Source organism: Nothoprocta perdicaria, unplaced genomic scaffold (genome assembly GCF_003342845.1).
Source record: "Nothoprocta perdicaria isolate Ctin4 unplaced genomic scaffold, notPer1 scaffold_77, whole genome shotgun sequence".
NCBI lineage: Eukaryota > Metazoa > Chordata > Aves > Tinamiformes > Tinamidae > Nothoprocta > Nothoprocta perdicaria.
Window position 1 is genome coordinate 723,210 of NW_020456054.1, and position 22,242 is coordinate 745,451.

The 22,242-nt window shown below is 39.0% G+C and overlaps 1 protein-coding gene across 1 annotated transcript in view; it reads right to left on the bottom strand.

Moving 5' to 3' along the window:
- Nucleotides 1-227: 227 nt before the first annotated feature.
- LRP12 (LDL receptor related protein 12) overlaps nucleotides 228-22,242 on the bottom strand; it is a 41,896-nt gene continuing 19,881 nt past the window's right edge. Inside the window, exons 3-7 of the mRNA XM_026051594.1 lie at nucleotides 15,351-15,486; nucleotides 12,705-12,907; nucleotides 6,798-7,899; nucleotides 6,162-6,294; nucleotides 228-3,205 (exon numbers count right to left, since the gene is read on the bottom strand). Of these exons, the coding sequence (XP_025907379.1) occupies nucleotides 2,342-3,205; nucleotides 6,162-6,294; nucleotides 6,798-7,899; nucleotides 12,705-12,907; nucleotides 15,351-15,486 (2,438 nt within the window). The 3' untranslated portion in view covers nucleotides 228-2,341. The remainder of the gene's footprint in view (nucleotides 3,206-6,161; nucleotides 6,295-6,797; nucleotides 7,900-12,704; nucleotides 12,908-15,350; nucleotides 15,487-22,242) is intronic.

Here is a 22,242-nt window from a genome sequence, read left to right on the forward strand (position 1 = left end):
TTTTCCAAATTCTCAATCAAATCCAACTTCCCAGTTTCATGTGTAACAATTCTCCTTTAAAACAAATTAACATTGTATTCCTTTTTACATCTGCAATATGGAGTCCACAGGTACATGCTATTTAGGGCATCTAATGGAACAAGTTTAAATCATCTGCATGTGTGCATATAACCCAAGACATTCTGTGAAGAYGCTTGCTTCAAAATGCATCTGCCTCAGTGACCAAAAAAAATTCATAACTGCTTTCTAATAACAATAGAAGGTTTAAAAACCCAGTATTTTATATCAAGACACATTCCAATATATTTCAGGGTGTGTTACCATGTTCGTGTCGCAGATTTACCTGCTCTACAAACAACGCCACTGAAATCAGATTAAAGACTACCCACAGAATTAGGTATTATTCAATGTGAATAAAAATGGCCATTAATGACTTTTACTCTGGGCCAAACTGTACTTGATCTGGTACCAGCGTGACGTGATCTGTCCTTAACGTTGAAACTGCATGGGCCGTTTATTATAAAATCCTTAACAATTGTATTGCACATAAGTTCCTCAAAAGCACAAATCAAAATAACCGTGTCCTGACCTCAGAATTTACGAACTAAATCTTGTCAGTAAGATCAACCAGATGGTAAAATTATTTAATTTTTTTCATCCCAGTGTCTGTGAATGAAGAGAAGGGAAAGGATATATACAATTTGGAATCTATTCTGTTATTTGCTTCTTCTGCATATGATTTGTACTTCAGAGACGAGGATTAAAAAAAAATAAAAATTAAAAGCCAGACAGACCTCAGATTTATCTTTAAAAGTACCTCAAAAACATAACAAAATTCAATTTAATTTTGATACATATTAAAACATTTTAGTCAGTTCTGCCCGACAGCATAACACGACAGAAATGCACAAGACTTTAAACATGCTTTAAAATGACATTCAACAAAGTATTTAAAATTTAATAAATAGCATACAATCACACACAAATACATTTCATACTGGATCTTTAAGCCTACTAAAAACAGACTGGCAAAGAATAAATAAAACAGTAGTTGACATTTTTGTTTTTAAAAGGTGTGTATTCTTGCTGACACGCTAGTAGCCACATAGTTATCTGCTTATGATAAAATTGGAAATTATGAGCTTCTTTCCACTGATCTGTTTTGCTTCAGCATGTAATATAACAAAGAAAGGAAAAAAAAAAAACCCAAAAACACTGAAAGGGATTTTTTTTAAACAACCAGTCTGCAACCAAGTAAACCAGTCTTAAATACAACGAATAAATAGGGAATTAGTAAAGCAAATTCAATTGCAACAAAAAAGCAACACCCCAAGTAAAGAGCCATGGAAATATATAGCATTGCAATATTAGACAATAATAGTACTTAAAGTGATAGTGCTTGTGCACTAAGCTCATTAGAGACCTTAATATGATTTTAGTGCAAATCCCTTGAGTCCAAACAAGCTTTAAACCCTAGAGTATTAGGGAAAGATCTTTTACCAGTTGGAACTTATTCTGTAGTGTATTTGTACATATCGGATATTTACAGAACTAACACATGTTACAGTATCTTCGGCCCTTTTTTACTTCAAATTGAAAAGACTAATGACTGGGGATTTTACATACTATTTGGCTGTACCATATTATTAGACTGCGGTTTATTAAAGTCAGTGCTATAAAAGCTTTTGCCATCAGTTTATCTAATTATACCTAAATTTCACACATCATTGCATCTTGTACTTCTGAAAGAAAAAGAATGATCCTGGAGAAAATTTCTCCTTCCTTTAAATAAGTCCACATTATGATGAAATTCAAGGATATTTAGACAAAATGTTGTATAAACTCAAAGAAAAATACATATTTTACATTAACGATCCTTACCAGCTTTTAGTATAGTAAGTTACAAGTATGTTGGCAATAATACAACAGAGTAAATTCCTAAAGGAAAATAATTCTTGTACAAATTCACCTGTTACTATGGGGTTAAACAGGCTGCCAAAGAAGTCTTAAGCAGCCATGTTTCTGTTTGGAGCTACAGTACCAGGATAAACTAAATTTGAACCTAACTGGGATAAACTTCAGTTTAAAGAATAATGGGATTATACTGGATACACACGCTGCGTATTCAGAGCCATTCAAACATTCACTCTCGCAGTTCCATAAGGTCATCCAGTATAAGAAATGTTTAATCAGCCACACAGGCTAGAACAGTTTTAACATAACGTTGTCCTGGATATTTTTTTTTTTCTTTTTAATTAAAAACTAGTTTTTAACTGTGAAGTACAAAACAATGACAGATATTGCTCCAACTTGTACACAATCTTTCCTTCGCGGTCCGTACCTAGCAGAGTAGCAGCGCCTCGTCGTCGCTCGTCTCGTTTTTCCCCGTCGTCTCCAAGCAGCTGTCGGGGATCTGCGCAGTGTGCACGATGCCGCAGCGCTCGCAGGGGCCGTCGCGCCCGCAGGACCTCGCGCCGGCCTGCGCCRCACTGTACGCCGGCCTAAGCCCTGGTCCTTGATCTGAGCCGAGATCAAGCAGAGGTCTCGAACAGTCACTCATGTCCAAGTCTGATGCTACATCAGAGACGGGAATTAACATTTCGACGTCGTCATCCTCTTCTCTTCCACTTACCCCGCTATCAAGCTGTCTCAAGGGACTTTGGTTCTGACTCGCGGCRCTTGACCTCCCTAGGGTGAAGCGCACCCACCGTAAGCCTTGAGTCATGCGGCTGAGCGCGCTGCTGAGCTGGTGACGGGCCGGGCTCGTGCTCGGCGGCTCCGCGCTTGTCGCCTCCCTTCCGCTCTCCGCGTTGCCGCCGCCGGCGCCCTGAGCGGAGGAGCTCCCGCACGCTCCAACCGGCGCCTCTACTGCGGACGCAGGGGGGACTTTCTGAGGCAAAGAGGCGGCAACGCCACCAACTGCTCCCGCCGTGTCTCTTCTTTCATTTTCTGTGTCTGTATCATCAGATTCTACTGAAAATAGGCTTCTGTGAGTATTATTTCTTTCAGCTTCTCTACTGCTACTTTGGCTGGCAACATCATCTCCGTCTGACGAGACCAAGGCCAGTGATCCAGAATGCCGTGACCTTGCAAAGTTAAAAATGCGATTCCAAATGTTACTCGATCTGCCAGCGATAGGAAGTCTGATTGAGGTAAATCCAAGCTGAGATCGCACTGCAAGTCTCAGGTTTTCCAGAACTGAAGCCTAAACGAGAAGACAAATAAAAGTCAAGTATTGACATAATGTTGGCATTGTTCTTACAATAGGAAAATAATAACTAATGTGCAAGAACACATAAAAGTCTAAGTTTAGATTCTTAAATATTAAAAAATGTTCAATCTGTAATATTAAGGATCTGCTATATGCAACAAAAGACTATTTTATACATAAAACAGACATGAAAGAAGTCTAGATTCTGACACACACACAYAAACAAACAAACAAGGAAAACAAGCTGAAAGATTTACAGAGAATAAAAGAGGAAATAAGAACACCAGGGGAGATGCATTCCTGGCCGAGTCAAAGGCCTCTGTGGAGGTAGGCACCAGATGGAACCAGATGTGGCGTGTGCTGATCTCAGAGGCAAAGAAACAGACCAAGCCCAGAAGCTCTAGTACAGCAGATATGAGGTAGGGAAGATCAGCTAACACACAGTTCGACTAAAAAGAAAAAGTTGTCACTGTGGATTTTAGAGTATAGTATAATGTGCCACAAAAAGTTTAGGATTTAAAGTTTCCTGAAACTCCTTAAGATATAAACAGAGGTCACCTTCTCCTATCCAGATGAAATTAAATATTCTCTCTCTACTAAAAAGACTAAAATGTTTGACTCCTTTCCACACTGGCATCATCAGTTGACATCAATTTCAGATACACTAATGCTTCTGTTTAATCAGAATTATCTTGTGAGTTCTAAACCCTGGATGTCCCAGCTTTGCTATATTTTTTTCTATTGAGTCAGTTAAGAAACAACGCAAATCTGAATTCTGCTGGTGAAAACCTTGTATTACTTTTAACTTGTAAGGTCACAGAATCATATTAACACTTCTGATTTGGGGTTTCTTTATTCAAATGTAGGGAAAAGAGAACCTCAGCTAAGCAGACCATTTCTCTGAAACATTATGGTAACCRAGATCTGTTGGATGCCTGGCAATTCTGCAATTAAGCACATCGGTAAATGTTTTTATTTTCAGAAGAATGCACATCCGCATCTTTTCAGTGAATTGAACATATTCAACCAGGTTCATGTTGACCATCTTGAACAGCCATAATATACCTATGTCACAAAAGAGTGAAGTTGATTTTGGAAAGGGGACAGAAACAGCACCCAAGCGCCCCTGAAATGAAACATACTGTGCTTTTATATAACCATGCTGACTTATGCAAAGAGAAGTTTGGTTACAGTCCCACTGTCCTTTAGAGTAGAGTTGTTGGCTCCCTTCTCCAAGACACATAGCATGTTTTTCTATAAAAGTGGTAAGCTCACAGACTGTAAACACATCTACCTGCCACTAGCAAAGCTGCATGTTTAGCTTGGCTTACTACAGTGTTCGAAAAGTACTGTCTCGTTTTGTGTAAAGATAGCTCACGTTTATATTATACCTGGCTTAGACCAATTAGACAATTAGACCTGGCTTCAGCTCGGAAGCTTGACCTCTGTGCTTACATAGGCACGTTAAAACACCCTTAACTTAGTCAAGACATTTGATGTGCATATAGGAAGCATTTATTGTCACAGTATCCGAGTAGATTTTACATTAACTGCACTCAAACTATCTTGCTTTAAAAAAGTGGAAGTTCATTAAGATAAAGAGAAAAACAGTTAATCAAACATTAAAAGATTTCAGGATCAGTAGTTAGTGGAAGCTTGAACAAAGGTCTTTGAGTTTGGCTAGGTATTGCCTATGTACAAAAGGCTAAATATTAATTGCTAATTACTAACTTTTACTTCATCAACAGGAGATCAGTATGAGCTACATGCAGGTTCTTGAAGCATCTAGTTAACAGAAAGAATTGACTAAAGAACAGATTTTTAAAAAAGACACGTTATAATCATAATAGGAATAAAAAAGGACAGGGAATGAATCAGCAATGCAGCCCAATGACTCGCATGGTGAGACAGGGAGGCAGCAAAAAGATCACAATTATTCTCAATTCAAAGTCTGTATCAGACACATAAAACAGCACCTGGCTCCAATCAAGGGTCTATCAGAGATGTAATGAGGACATAAGAACTGATGTTGCTTGAGCTCTTATCACAAGTAATGCTTGCAAGACTACTTGGAGCCCCAGACCATGCTGCTTGCAAGCATGTAAACATCAAACAATGAGCATATTCCATCTATTATGGAGTAAGTRCAATGAAATCAATTCCTGTTGAAAATAAAAATCTATTTCCCTTCCTACAGTCTTTTCAGGAGGTTTTTTTTTAATATTTCTTTTCTGCAATATTGAGTAWTTGTAAGCTTTGCTACATCAGCTGCCACAAACAACACAGCTTAAAACCAGCTGCAGATTTGCACCATGGTGGGATTCCCAGAGTGTGTTCTTCTATCTCACAACTGGTTTAATTGAAAGATGTTTTAGTTACTTATTAATGAAAGAATAGCTTTCACAGAAGCTTATTCATCAACCAAACAAAAATTGTGTTATCCATCCCTATTAAAAATAAAAAAGGATAGATATGCTGTCACCTCTTATAATGATTAGTACCATATATTACAGTCTTGTCTCCTTTTATAAACATACTGGTCAAGATCACACCTAAAATATACGCACAACAGCTGAACTACTGCATGCAACAGAAATCTGAATTCTTCCTTCTAAGATTAAGTGCTTTTCTGCACTCTTAATAGCTTACCCAGCAATCTCAACAAAGAACCTAAAACTAGATCTGCCAATCTGTTTTTCATGCATTGTRTGCAATATTACTATGAAAATAAAGCCTCAAAGTAAGTTGTGAGGCTGCCCCAGCAGAGTGATCCTGTCTAGTCATTAACCTTTGTTCAAGTTTAAGCTAAGGTTTAAGCTCAAGGTTTAAGTATTCATGTGAAACAAAGAAAAGGGAATGTTTTAAAACCAAAATGGGCCAGATGGAAGGTAAAATGTTTTTGTTTCAACTTTCTTACAATGTAATGTCTGCCCATAATTTGAAGTCTTACCTGGTTTGGTGAACAAACAGGAAAATCTTCAACTGGTGGTATTAAACCCTGGGCAATTAACTGTCCATATGATGGGGGAGCTTCTCTTCTTAACAGTTCAGCCTCAACTCTTGACAAATGTGTTTCAAATGATCTTTTAAAGAGAAAAGAAGTTTTGTAAGTCTGTAATATGTATTCATATTTTGAGTAAAACTACATCAGACTTATGATCTGAAATAAGAAAATTTATATATTTATATTTATATATATATATCTATATATCTATATAAAAAGAAAATAAAAAAGTAATCTTGACACGACATGAGATAGTCCACCACAGAAGGAATATTCTTAAATGTATTCATTTAACTGCAGAAATGAGGCACCCCCTGCTTTTTCAGCAACCACGTCTCAACTGTCAACAGAAAAGTGATCAGAATAATTCTAACCCCTTTATCTACCCTCTTCTTACTGTCAAAGAGAAAGAAAGAACCACACTTTCAGGAATAAYAATCCTATGTCAGTAGAAGCAATAATCATGTGTCAGTAAAAATGCTTTAATACAAAAAGCTTTAATACAAAAGAAAACTCCAATAACAAAATAAATGGAAGCATTTCAAGATTTAAGTGCTGCAGTGCTGTATGTGTTCTGCTTACCTCCGCTCAAACATCCGGAGCGAGTACAACTTGCAGGTACATCCCAGGGCAATGACAAGCAGCAGTCCACAAATAAGACTCCCTATGACAGCYGCAGTTATCACTCTCGTGGGCACAATGACGGGGCAATTCTCCTCATCGCTGCCATCGCCACAGTCATCCTGAGAATCACAGACCCAGCTTTCAAACACACAGCGGTTATTTTTACAGTGAAAATTTCCCGGCTGGCAGAAGAAACAGTTCTTCTCATCCGAGCCATTAGGGCAGTGATTCTGGTAGTTGCAGCGGTCTGAACGAGGGTAGCAGACACCATTCCGAGAACAGGGAAACTCGTCTCTTTGGCACATGGTGCAGTTGGCCTCATCCCTTCCGTTCGGGCAGTGCCAGTAGCCGTCGCAGCGCTGCTGCTCTGTGTAGCACCCCCAATTTCCACCGCACGGGATTTCCCAGGGCAAACAAAAGCCATCTACTTGATAGGTGGCATTGAATCCTCTCGCAGCGTTCACTTTGTCAGCGCAGAAATGCACTCTGATCTGTCCCGAGGAGGAAACAACCGTAAGGGGAGCATGAGAGTCGAACGCTGTCAGCACACGCAGAAGCCTCCGTGGATTCTCCTCCAACCCATCRTATATTTTGACATAGTCTCCGTAACCAGTACCATCGAGCTTAAAATCAGTGAATCGCAGAATTACTTTGCGATGATCACCAGTGTCTATTAGCCACGTGCAGTTGCTTCCGGGTGGGTAAAAGTCAGGATAGTTGGGAGAACTGAAAGTACCATAGAAGTATTTTAACAGCTGCCCACAGGTTGGCACGTTGCAGTCTATTTCATCTGCCAGGTCGAGACAGTCGATGTTCCCATCACACTTCAAGGATTCTGGAAGGCAAGTGTAAAGCTTGGTGAAGCGAGAAAGACACTGGAACTGGTTGTGAGTACAAGGTTGAAAGGAAGAAGCTGTTGCAGGATTCGCTTTGGCACAGATTTCTTCATCCGAGTTGTCTCCACATTCATCCATATTATTGCATTTCCAGCTTTCTGGAATACACTTCCCATTAGCGCAATGAAACTGGTCACAATCACAATTTGGTTCATCCGATTTCCCTGAAAAAAAAAAAAAAAAATCTCTTTGTAGAAAGCAGTGCTCTGGGGTTCATGCTGCATAGATATTTGCAGCACCGGGTGGTTCAGAACAGCAAAACATGCAACTGTTTAAAGTCTCTGCAAATCAGCACAACAGCTTTCAATAAAGACAGCATTTTCCAATGTGAACGCTGTCAACACATCAGCATGATGCTTCATTCGTAGCCACTTTAAGTCAAATAACTAGTCGAGAAAACTATGCTCATTTATAGCACTTGAAAAATCTCTAAGGTGCTAAACTTAAGTCAGAAAAATATTGTTTCTCATCCTTCTCACTGAAACGACAACCTTTCCCAACAGGTCCAATTACCTGATCAAACTCTTACATATAGAAGCTGTCACACCACTGTGCTGTTTTCTTAGGTTTGTACTTTGTACAAAGGAAAGTAAGTGTGAAAAGCTGACAGTTAAGATTATCCTTTACCTCACCTTAAGGGAAAAAGCACTCTCTCCCTTTTCCCCTCGCTTGCTCCTTGAGCAATTAAGACAGCAGAGTGCAGCAAAAGACAATATAAGTTTGTGTTTAGGCATATGTGCATTTTAATAAATTAAGGATGCAAGTAGTGGTCAATACAACACAGAAGTTTTTTAAATTCTGAAAAATGCCAGAAGACACCAGCACTCAGAAAACTGTGACCTACTGGTTACTACCACACTTGCAGCCTCAAAAATATTTTCTTCAGTGATTCATTTATAAAACTGCAAATGTGTTAAAACACTGTAATGTACCTCAGAAGGAATCTGTTTCAGCTCTGTAACTGCTTCACCAAAACAAATATACCTGTACCATTTCAAAGTACTGCAATGTCTAAAAAACATGGCATAAATCATAAATTTGGCTAAAAAGATGCTGTAATGCAGAGAGTCTTCCACAGCAGAGTTGGAACAAGACATATTAAATCTCAAGTCACACTGTGTTTGGGAGTTTACAAATGAAATGCTAGAGGCAGCATRGACTGAAAGAGACTCTCAAGGAAGCAGGTCCTACTTGCTTTAGCACAGAATAACGAAGACTGAAAGGGGTCCCTGAAAGTCAAAGCAAGTGTTAACACTTTAAAAAAAAAAAAAAAAAGGAATAAAGGAACAATAAAACTAAAAGGGACAAACATTACGAGCACCACTGATGAGCATTTAGGTCAATTTACTAACAGGTGCTGAAGACAGAACAAAAACAAAAGTCCACATCATCAGTGATTAAGAAAAGATTGCAGTAATAATTACAAGATATAATTTAAACCTAAGCTCTTRTTACTCTTTTCTCAGAAAAGAACCGACCCTGATTTAGCATTTTTAAACCCATGACCCTGAGCCATTACATCAATAAAGCTTACACTTGAATCAGGTATCAAGCCATAAAATAATAAGAGAACGCAGTCAAATGAACTTCGACTTTCGTAGGAATAGATAAGCTGTTAGTTCATGCTTTAACTCTGCTGATATCAAGACACAAATTTGAGAAAAATAAATGCACAAATAAAAGTATTCTTGAACATGGTGCCTCTAAAGAACTTCAGCATAACAAGTTAATCAGCAGAACCCAAGCACAGGTATAGGCCAAATGTCCCACACATTTACAGAGAACCTTCTCTACTTCTATCTCTGTCTTCTACACTTCCCGTCAGCCATGACTGATAAGCTCCGTCCTATTTTGGTACCTATAATTAAAGGTGCCTAAAATTTGGTACCTAAATTAAGGAAGATGGTGGAAAAAAAAATCCCTTCTAGTCTAGTCTTGATGTCAAATGTGAATATATTGAAATCTTGATGAAATCAGAAGACTGCTTTCCTTAGATCACTGACAGCGCTGATTAAAGTGACTAAATAATAAAACAAACAAAAATGTAACAGAAAGCTTTTTAAAAACTTTCTAAAAGATGAAGAATAAAAGGTCCAAAGACCAACAAAATTTATATTAAATACATGTGATTTCTACTTTAAAATAACAAAACTCAGCATTGATCTGTCACTGGAACAAATCACCAAAGACTAGGGGAACCCTCCTGACTGGAACACTTTGTGGTTTTGTTTTTTTGTTTTTAATGAAATGTGGTATTTTTCTCAAAGTTGTTAGCTACTTTATACAAGAATCCAAAGAAATCATACGGCCTCTTGTTTATACTGGATTTCACAGAATCACAGAATGGTTAAGGTTGGAAGGGACCTCTAGAGATCATCGAGTCCAACCCCCCTGCTCCAGCARGGACACCCAGAGCACRGGGCGGCATCCAGGCGGGTTTGGAGACCTCCGGAGAAGGAGACTCCACAGCCTCCCTGGGCAGCCTGTGCCAGGGCTCTGTCACCCTCACAGTGTTTGAAAAACACTGTGGGTTTTGTCACCCTCACAGATTTGAAAACAGATGATGCCCAACGAACTCTTCTGAACCTGCTGTGTGTAAGTAGTTCCCATCTCACAGATTCACAGATTCACAGATTCACAGAATCACAGAATATTTAAGGTTGGAAGGGACCTCTACAGATCACCTAGTCCAACCTTCCTGCTCGAGCAGGCACATCTAGAGCATGTGGCACAGGGTGGCATCCAGGCGGGTTTTGAAGACCTCCAGAGTAGGAGACTCCACAACCTCCCTGGGCAGCCTGTTCCACTGCTCTGTCACCCTCACAGTAAAGAAGTTGCTCCTCACCGGAGCATGTTAGTCTCCCCGGCATGCTAGTGATATCTATGCAGCTGAAATATTACTTTTTTTTTCTTTTTTTAAAAAAGCTTYTCTAAGATATTTAGCATATGCTTCTTGACACAAGAACTCACTATCCCTGCTTTGGCTTTTGATTTTTTTTTTGATGTTTCCTGAGTAGGCATCTTACCACACAGAAAATTCTATGTCATGTCATTGTTGTCAGTGCCATTATTATCACCACCTACACTTACACGTATTGAGGCATCACTCCAATTAAAGAGTGTTGTCACTAACATGTGCAAGCTATTSTAAGTCCTTACCTATGACAACCGCAAACACAAGGATGTAAACCTGCAGCTTTCACATACAAGCCTATCCTTTCAAACTAGGGAAGTGATGACAGACAATTTTTAACATATATTTATTAAGAAGTTAAATGCAATACAGATCTTGAAAAGTCATCCTAAATAAATGATGATTACTGATTCATAGTATACAAAACACTGGCATAATTGCACGTATTGTAAAAATGTTGTTAGTATTTTAGAAATTCCCTTTTCATATAAGAGAGCACACACAAGAAGATTTTAAGAGCAGAGTTTTCAGCTTTTCTCCTACACTCAGTGCCCTCTACATTGGAGGACTATTCTGATCATGGAAACACTACACTACCACCTCAAACATGAAACATTTCTTAAGTATCACATTAAGCACAGGAATCGAGCTCAAGTCAAAGTTTTAGTACAGTTCTTTTTAAAAATATACACTTAAATATTAAAGAGTAGCCTTAAAAAACACTGGCTTAAATAGTTTGTTAACACCTTAACAGACTAATTAGTAATGCTTGATCTTAATATGTAGAGATCAAGTAACACAGGAAAAAAATGCTTATTGTTGAAAATGTTATAGCTTCTTCCAAAAGGAGATATATAATGAAGTTGTTTTAAGATTTCAAGGAAAGGCAGGAAAGGATTTCCAGAAATTCTCTATTAAGTTGTGGCTTTGTCCTCCCTGCCCATTCCAAGTCCTTGTCCTTATTCTTCCTGGAAGCTGCTCACGTAGGCTGCCTTTCTTCTATGCCTATACGGATGTGGAGATGACAGAGCAAAAGCAGCTGCTGAGGGTGACTGATTAGATAGGGGTGACTGATTAGATAGAAGTTTCTTTTTTCATCCAATTCCTTTGGTGTGACAGTAAGCAAAATTGTGGAAGAGCATCTCCTGGAAAGCTGAGCCAGCAAAGGCAAGGCTGCATTACCTCCCATGAGATACACGAAACTACAAGTTGCTAAGGTCTAGAGRGAGTTTTTGGGTAGGCTCGAAAACAGCAGATAGAGAGGAAAACACCCTCCCCCTGCAGCAACTGTTGTCGTGAAAGCCATTTTGCAGGAGAAGAATATAGTGCAATATAGTGCAGGCAAATGTGGGTTACACTGCATGACATTAGGGTAATTTTTTTTTTTCTTTTTAAGCTTTGTATGGCTATTTTGAACAATGGTGGCAATGGATAGGTGGAATAGTTATATATACAATAACACTTAAAAGTTGTATGGCAAAAATTTGGAGCAGGCCAAAAAACACAGTATGGACATACACTGGGAGGGAGCAAGTGGATTAAAATTATTACAAAAACAATGAAGAATTCAATCCAGCATTTCTGATTACCAGGACTTATCAAATTATTATACGCAATTCTAATATCTCTTAAGAGTAGAAAATAACTTGGAATCACTCTTTACCTAAGACTGGCTTCCTCCTCTCTCTGGAGAGCTGCTGCAGTAGCAATTGGAGTCAACAGACCAAAAACTGCCCACAAAGCAGATGTAAAATATTACTACTGATAACTAGCTTGCACTGCATATTTGAATTATCCAAACAGAATTTTTCTATGTGCAAAATGGGCCTGTGCTTGCCTAGAGTGATCTATCATCTTAATAGGTTTCTTTTTAAATGCAAACCTTTTTGAGATGGTATATTTAATAAAACAAGTCTTGCAATAAACATTTTCTCTGATATAAATCCTGAGTTGACTACACGAAATGTGTGCACGTTGTGTCCTGAAGCAAAGGAAGTAGCTCTTAAAATGTAAACCCAAGCCATAAAGTTGTACCAGTTATTATCTGCAACATACCAGCAAAGTAGGCTAATCTGAAGCCTTTTCGAGAGATGCTATCATCGGAGTGAAATCTGATCCAAACATGATCCTGTGAAGAGATGTATGGGGAAGGAATAGAGGAGCCACATGCTCTGTAGCCTTCAGTATTCTTGTAGCTTCCAATTGTCAACCAATCTGAGCTGCATCTCCGCGATCCCTGAACATCAAAATCTTGAAAGCTGAAAAACAACGGCGGAAATTGCTATTAAACTGGGTACTTCACAATGCAAACAAACTAATGAATTACTACCTTGAGAAAGAGAAATGACATGAAAGTACTCCTCAAGCATGAAACAAAAAAGATGGTTTCTCCATTGCAGAGTTCACCTATTATTCACCTTGTGGTGAACTATGAGGACATTACAATTGTTGCCATCCAAGATACCCTACCTGATACTTAAGAAATCCAGTTCTACTACCAAAAAAAAGAGTATACATACTGAAGTAAGTTTCTAAGTAACTCTGGTCATGGAACTACTCATTAAATAACTTTATATATGCCAAGTGGTTTTATTTAAATCAAATTTCTTAAGAATTTTAGCTAATGCTACTTTCAGCGAATGACCTGACTTGACATTCTAAGTACACCAAAAGCACAACTTTAGGTGAGATTTGCTCCCACTTGCACTACTCAMTAACCTTTGGGTATGGCATGGAAGATATTACCTAAGCTTTAATTACAGCTGAATTACAGTTCAACATAACAGTTACAGTTATATGAAGACAGGCTTCCATGTTAAAGCAGAACAAACTGTCTGGGCAAAAAAGGTCAGCACAGACAACTGAGTGCAAAGCCAGAAATAAAATATGAACTATACAGTAGATATATAGACTAGAGTGGGCAAGGGGGTGGATTGAGAACTGWCTGGATGACAAAGCTCAAAGGGTTGTAATCAGCGGGGCAATCACAGAATCACGGAATGGTTAAGGTTGGAAGGGACCTCTAGAGATCATCTAGTCCAACCTTCCTGCTCCAGCAGGGACACCCAGAGCACGGGGCACAGGGCGGCATCCAGGCGGGTTTGGAGACCTCCGGAGAAGGAGACTCCACAGCCTCCCTGGGCAGCCTGTGCCAGGGCTCTGTCACCCTCACAGGGAAGAAGTTCTTCCTCACATGGAGATGAAACTGCCTGTGTTGCAGGTTGCACCCACTACCCCTTGTCCTGTCACTGGCTACCACTGAGAAGAGGTTGGCCCCTTCCTCCCTACATTCCCCCTTCATGAATTTATACGTGTTAATCATATCCCCTTTTCAGCCTTCTCTTCTCCAAGTTGAACAGGCCCAACTCATTCACTCACTCAGTCTAGTGGGAGGTCTATAGCTACTGGTGTCTCTGAGGAGTCAGTATCAAATTCAGCTTGTTCATCAGGGACCCGGATGAAGGGACAGAGGGCATCCGCAGCCAGTTTGCTGATGATACAAAACTAGCAGGAGGGGCTGATCTGCTGCCATTGACAGGCTGGAGAGATGGGTGGAGAGGAACCTCATGAAGTTCAAAGGCTTCATGAATGCAGCATCTTGCCCCTAGGGAGGGCAAGACAGGTACCAATACAGTTTGGGCGGTGTCCTGCTGGCAAGTAGCTCTGTGGAGTCCTGGTGGGCCACAGGGTGACCAGAAGGCAGCAATGTGCCCTTGTGGACAGAAAGGCCAATAGTGTCCTGGGGTGCATCAAACAAAATGTTGCCACCAGGTTGAGGGAGGGGATCCTGCCCCTCTGCTCAGGCCTCTTGAGGCCACATCCCCTGCACAGAAGGGGGCTACAAAGACAATTAGGAGACTAAAGCCTCTCTCATGAAGACAGGCTGAGAAAGCCGGGCCTGTTGAGTCTGAAGAAGAAAAGGCTGAGGTGATTTATCATTGTGTAAAATTACCCTAAGGAAAGATGTCCAGACAACATGGCCAGACTATTATCAGTGGTGGCCAGCAATGGGAAAAAAAAAAAAGAAGTTCCTCCTGAATTTGAGGAAAAACTTGATGGTGAAGGTGACAAGGCACTGGAACACTTTGTAGAGTGGTTGTAGAGTTTCCTTCTCTGCAAATACTCAAAACCTGCCTGGATACTATCCTGTGTGTTGTGCTCTAGGTGACCTTGCTTGTGAAGGAGGGTTGAATTAGGTAATCTACAAAGTCCCTTCTGTGTCCCTTCTAACCTTAATCATTCTATAATTCTGAGGCTGTGATTCTACTTAGATTAGCAAGTCTACACTGGAAACTGAAGTAAATTTGCAGGTAAAGCATATATTTCCTCTGCAAAAGTCTTTACCTTAGCAAGAAAATTATCATCTTCACCTTTAAAATGTATCATTTCATCTGTGTGATTTATGTTGTGGTGGAGTCAGTATTACCTATCTAGTCTCTTTATAATGTCAAAGAAAAAAAAAAGAGCTACTAACAGAGCCACTTTTTCATTTATGTAACTGCCTATACCTGGTCCCAGTTTTCTTATTCTTTAGAAACAGTTCTTGCTTCCAAACTACCTAATGGAAATGGATGCCAGTTTAATCAGAACAGGTCTATGTTTACAATTAGGCAGAGTAAGTTAGTGCATGCACAACTGGCAGTCACAAGAAGTCTAGTCAGTACTTTGTGATCCACGCTGCTGGTATGGGACCGATGTTACCTTATAGTTATGATCTCCCCGGGGTTGGCATGGATGTACCAGCTGCAGTTGATTCGTGCGGGATATTCAGAGGGCCACCCTGGACTGGTGATTGTCCCACTCGGTGATCTAATTTGTTCTGGAAAATCTCCACAGGCTAAAAATATAAGAGCAATGATGAAAGAAATATTACTATTTTTTTTTTTTTTTTAAAGTGAATTGGACAAAGTCAAATCAGAACTTACTAGGAAAATACTGCAGTGAGTTAGCAAAGGTGGCAATGAAAATAGTGTCTACAGTACAAAATAAAATTCCCAGGGCACAACACATCCAGTGAATGATGATTTCTGAAAGTTGCTAATGCAGATGTTTATACTAATGTCAGCTAGTACTACAGACTGAAAGATTAATGTCTGCAGACTTTGACATCTTTAATAAAGTGAAATATCTTACATTTCCTACTTTTAGTCTTCACATTCAACTATGCATTTACACATTATACTCACAAATGCGTTATGAAGGTGAAAAATACATTAAAACAAAATAATTAAGTAGCTGAAAATTCACTTTCCTATGAAAACTCAGCATCTGGTCATCATTTAAATGGTCCCTTCCAGTCCCTGGCACAAAAATCATCTTGATTTACATGACTCCAAATGGTTGGAAGAAAAAGGGCACTTACATGTACTGTACATTCATTATAAATRTTAAAAGTTAGATCTCCGGGAGGGACTTGTGCAATGCATTTCTGATAACAAACTATAATATTTTTATTTATAGGACTAATTCTACTCAACTGTACCAACTAAGACATTTGTATTCTTATATTCTATTATAAGTGTAGCTTTCTGCAATGCCATTAACTCAAGTTGCTTGTTCCTTCCACTGAAGTGTTCRTAGCTCTGCTGATTTTACTGCAGTAAGGAAGGAGATCATTCAWTTTGATCTTCCTTTTCCGTACCGACCTTACATCCACCTGGATGACACACAACGTATGTCAAACACATTGACAACCTTCACATAAATAGGAAGGACAGACTACCCTCAACTACAGAGCTTGGGATTATAACCCATAAAGTTTCAAAGACCAGAAAACATACTAAAAATTGAAAACATATTAAAAGTAATTCTCAGTCCTGTTTTTATTTTCAAGTTTCATCATGAGTCTACGAGAAACTGCCCACTTCAGAATTATACTGGAAGTACAAGCAGTTATACATGGAAGTATTTTAAATTCAAGACTTGGTTCACATCTGGAGGCATTTGCATTATCTTCTGATCACCAAAAGATTCAGAATTAAACAAAAAAGAATTTAAATACCTAATTATTACGATAATTTATGATTATTATATATATGATTAAAATCAGAACTGATGTGGTCAAACATGAGCAACTGATACTAAGAATGAACTGTACTTACAATAGGAATAATTTGTAAAAATGTAATTGATTTCTATTTTTATCCACAAGTCTGTTTTTCAATCAATAACTTATAATTATTGACTAGCTCTAATACAAAAAAAAGAAAATTTTGCAAAGTTTCTACAAGTAATATTTTCTTAAAACTGCAGTTTAAAATATAAAACTTATGAAATTTTTTGTACAATAAAGAGAATGTAGGAAAATTTACCAGCATTTTCTTTTAGTTCCTTTAAACCTATTTTCAGAAGCATATTTTATTCTTTATTAAATATTTCTTTTCAATAATAATAATAATGTAGGGTTTTTTGTATTAAACTTTCATATTAGATCTTACTTTACATATAGTTAAGTATTAAAATACTTCGCTGTAGAATTAAGGAACTGCTCAAACATTTTMGGAAGAAATGAAAAACAATTTCAAAATACATCAAGATATTCTTTTACAGGAATAATGCATTAACTATTTGTTGAAAATGGTTTAATTTGCAGTAAGGCCTGTAGATGGTGCCCTAACACCATGAGATTTTTCGGAGTGACTTTATGCGAATGGTCTGGAAACAATTTGCATCTGTTTAGATGAGCAACCAAAGGATGGTAAGAAATTTTTGTGAGTAGTTATTTTGTGAATAGTTACTCACAAATTAATGTCTAAGCTAGACAGCATTTTTAAGAAAATACACAAAGAAAAGGGGAAAAATGTGTAAACCACTTTATAACCAACTTGTCAATCTTGGCAAGGAATTCTAAATGCTATTTAGTTACTACTGAAATAGCACTCAGCTTAAAATAAGTTGTTTACTGATAAATTTTACATCATTACAACATTCCTCTGGATCTAGAGATTTTAAAAAATGGCGTATTAGGCTTTGTTGTGAAGAGTCACTAAAGGAGCTTTCAAATTCACCTGCTCTGACAACAACTTGATGAAGAAAATTTCACATTGGAACATCTAAATGATCCACTGAAAACCTACATTCATTCAGTTTTATAAAGTTTATCTTAAAAAAAAAAAAAAGAAACCCCGAGCCTGCCACATATGTCTGTTGAATAGGGACCTCCAAGCCCAGTTAGTAACTACTACAGAATTTGCTTTGCCACCTCCTTTGCAGGCACAGCTGTAACTCGCCTGCAGTCCCTGCAGAAGTGGCACAAGCAGGAGTGGTTACCTCCTAAGCAAGGCAGGAAATTCCATGTGCAAATCCTACATAGTAGGCTACTATTTTCAGGTACTTATCAACTTCCAGCTTTAGCCTTTTTAACCTTTAACCATTCATGTTTTAACTTATATTTGAAATATCAGCAATTTTTTTTAATTCTGTTACTTAACTTGGCCTTTACCTGTTCCCCCTGAAACTAACACCCAACTGCTGCTGGGTGCTTCCAGCACTGTCCTACATTAGMAGGGAGAAGCTAAGGGCAGTACGAGGAAGCAAGGGCAGTGAATACAGGTGCCAAAATGAGGGAATGAAGGATATATTGGAAAAGAGAAAAAAACTGAGAGCTCAAGACAGTCTGCATGTGACAGAGCACAAGTGCAAGAAAAAAACAACGAAGAGACATGAAAAAGGAAAGACAACGTCTTTAACCAAAGAGCAGCAGCATAAAGTAAGTGCACCTGCGTACCTGATCCCCTTCCACACACTTAAATCTATTACTTAATGAAGGAGACAAAAGGAATTTCCCATTAGTGTAGCAGGTTTATTAGAGCTAAGGTTGTTAATTGTATAGAAGTTGCACTTTCATTTTGCTGAGAGAATTATTTCTCAGAAAGACAAAAACTTTATAAAGGACTGTTTCATTTTTACAAGATAATACATTTCTAAGGGCATCTACTCTATGAAATAAATAGCAATTTTTTCTTTTAATCCTAGGCTTCTGCTTGATTAGCACGTTTCTTCTGAAGTTTTTGACAAAAATCCTTTTAACATAGTCTGGTGTGCTAACAAACATGGAGAATGTGAATCAGGAGAGCTAAAAACAGCTCAGCTGACAAGGCAYAAAACTTGCAGCAAGTCTGTCAACAGACACAGAAACATCATTCCTCTAAGCCAGGGAGGTTTYGCAGCCCTGATTTCAGCTGCAGTTGCTAGCAGCATTCTAGGCATCCGACTACAGTACAGGTCAGTTATGGCTGCGGAAATTTAAAGTTACAGCTTTAAAGGTCATTTAAAGACCAGCTTTAAGGTCATTAACAAAAAGCATTACGAAAAACAAGCAAACAACAGAATAAAAATTAGCAGCCAAAACAAAGGAGGTAAGATTGTAACTGAAGCAGAAGCACAAAACACAAACTGAGAAAGCTGCACTGTGTGAAGACACTGTGATGCAAGTCCAAGGTACTTTCTAATCTCATGCTGCAGACCACAAATTTTGGGGGAAGGACCCCAGAATCTCCCTGCAGAACACCCTTTTATAGATAGGTGCTGTCTCTACTGATGTTCCTCTCAATTCCCTCTACACCAAGACATTCCTTAGTGCAGTTCTGCTAATGCGGCTCCTATCTGTTTTACACCCTTTCCTTTATGAGACTTTATTAACTTGATTTGTTATTCTCTTTGTTACTTCATCCCCACACGTCTGCTCTCAGCAGATCGCAGTGCTGTAACTAGAACTGAGATGTTTCAAAGACTAAAGTACAACACAGAGGTCAGGAACCTGCTGAGAGGTTAAGCTGGGCACGTGGCTTTCTGGTTTATATGGATTTTCTAATAGACTTTTTAAGCATATGCTGCTGAAAAGTCRTCTTTATCCCCTTCCTGAAATTTGTTCACCTTCCCAGACTTCGGAGTGCGACCATAAACTACCAGGATATTCACTGGTAAACAGAAGAGGGCTAATGAAAACATTATGGTACAAATGCTATATGCAAGTTGCAACAAGAAAATAGTCAAGGATGCAAGAATTGCCAAGCAAGATCTAGGGGAGTAAAGTACCTGTAATAACAGTGAACAACATGTCAAGGAAAACAGTCACTTCAGAAAAGCAGGGAAAGGGAGATTAGGGACTTATCTTCACAGTAATGCCAGGAGATTAGTTGAAAAGATAAAAGAATTAGCTTTCAATGTGAACCACGAGATGATAAGGCATGCATTATATTGGACATGGTAAGGACATGAATGCAGCTGGATAAATGATCTGAAGGTGTTTAAAACAGCTTAGAGTAAAAAGAGAATAATGTCGTTGTGATAAAGTCTAAACCATGAATAGGAAGGGTAATTATTGCATTTTTAACTCTCAGGACCCTCCTCAGGCCTGATTTAGAGCTCGACTGGGGAAGAAGGCAAAGGAATCTTTGCCTCCAGGTCAAGCTGAAAAGCTTTAATTTGAAATGCCCTTTGCTTTGCAGTAGAGACACAACGGATAAAAAAAGAGTCTCAGCAATTTGTACCATTGGGAWCAAAATATTTTAAAAAWTATTTTAAAAACAAATAAAAACCTATTTAATAAAAAGGGTGGTGGTGGTAGAAAATGGTTTCACAGTTTTGAGAGTTACAGACCCCAAGGACAGGCCTGAAAAATCAGACACAGCAAATGCCTTTTGTTTCAAAATACTTCTCAATTGTTCAAGTTTTAAAGGAATAAATATTAGTTCATTAGTGCTAGCTCATATACAAGAGATAATATTCTTTTATTGCTTTGGGGAGAAAATATGTGTTTGCATGTATTTTGATGTACCTGTACACTGGCACATATAATACAGAGCAAAAACATAATACTGGAGACACAGAAGTCTGTGATATTAAAACATAATTTAGTTAGGTCAGTCATGCAGCTTTACAGTGGCAGCATGACAGGAAATCTGCCATCAAGACAAATCATTTCATTTTGAATCCTTTCTCAGCAGCCACCGTCTAAGAATATCTCWTGCCTAGCCTCAACACCAAGTCAAAGTGGGAACTAGAAAGACTGAAAGTGAGACATCTTTGGCTCTATTTGACTTAAAATTCTCTTGACTTAAAATTCTCCTCATCAATGACAGCTGTTCAGGTAGGTTTAATGGAAATACGATTTACAAATGCAAAAAAAATGGGGGGCGGGGGAGACAAACTACAGATTATTTTTAAGGTATCCTAAATCACATGCAGTCCATCTTCCTCCTGGATTTACATTGCAAGGCACCTACACATGCAAAGGTAAAGAGAACACCACTAGCTCTGCCCTTGTATTTTGCTCGGGCTTTCATTGCCAGCAACCTCCTCCTCTCCCCACCCTGCCTATCCCAAATTCTCCACTGAAGACCTTTCTCTTTGCATTAAGATCGAAACTTGAACAGGGCGATATTTATACTTCCCRCAGCTGGAATGGGGATCTTTCCTCCCAGGAGCTAAAGGTCTCTGCAGCAGCTGCTGCTATCTCGCACAGAAAGGACATTGTGTTCTCCTCCTGCAGGTGGGCAGTCACAAACTCCGGTCACCTCTAGCCCTGCAAAGGCTTTTCTGCCTGTACTGCAACCTGTGACACCGACTGTTGCAACAAACAACAGAATGAGGGGTCATTAAACCATATTCTAGAGGCTGCACAGGCTGTTTTCCTTGCTGGACACAACCCAGTTCCAGCAACAACTGTTTGCAGCAGCAAGCACTGCTGCTATTTATTATTCAAAGTGTGCCATAAACGTCCTGTACACGACACGAGGTGCAGTATTGCTGTTGAAAAGCACCATCATTTTTGATGATGCAGCAGAAGAATGGGTAGCAAACAGCAATTACCATGAGACTTCGATGTGTCTTTGCGTGGCAAAAAAATGGAAGGGAATGGAAAAAGAATAGGGAAAGAGAAGGCAGGATGGTGGGACAGAAGCCATCCAGTGACAGAATGTACATTTAAATTTAATTGTGTACACAAATAGCATTTCAATAGTCGAAGGTACACTACACGAATACCTACCACAAGATGCACAAACCATAGCCAAAAGGAGCTTTCTTTATTGACTTATTTTAGGAGAAGGTTTTCAAAAATCATTTTGATTTCCCGGGAGCTGCAACGGTTTTCCTCTGGCAAGCATCAGGCTTCTCTTCTACCAATGGAGGGTAGAACTCTCCCTAACTCCTCCACACATCCTGCATACATCTGCATTACAGAAGTGTCAAACACCATCTGCAGCTTAGCTGATACTGTGCAGGAGCTGAAGAACGAAGCCTACGAACTGGCAGCACCTCAGGCCCTCAAGGAGGGGCATCATTAGGACAGAAAAGCCCCAACAGCAGCTGAGGACCCAGGACTGAGCTGAGGCCCAAGACTTTGCTAAAATAGTTTTGCTCGGTAATGAAGAGCTGGGTTTGCCTTCATAGCAGGGAACGTAGCAGCCTTCGAACAAGGTCTGTCGCTACTGTGCCCTGTATTCCCCGAGCATCTCGGCACCTTCTCAGCTTTATGAGTTCTAAATTTCTTTCTTTTTTCTTTTAATAAAGGAGCTGTGCAGTCAAGTGTGTAGCAGTTTCAGTTACTGCTTCAATCTAATCAGGTAAAATGCATAACTCCTGGATTTTT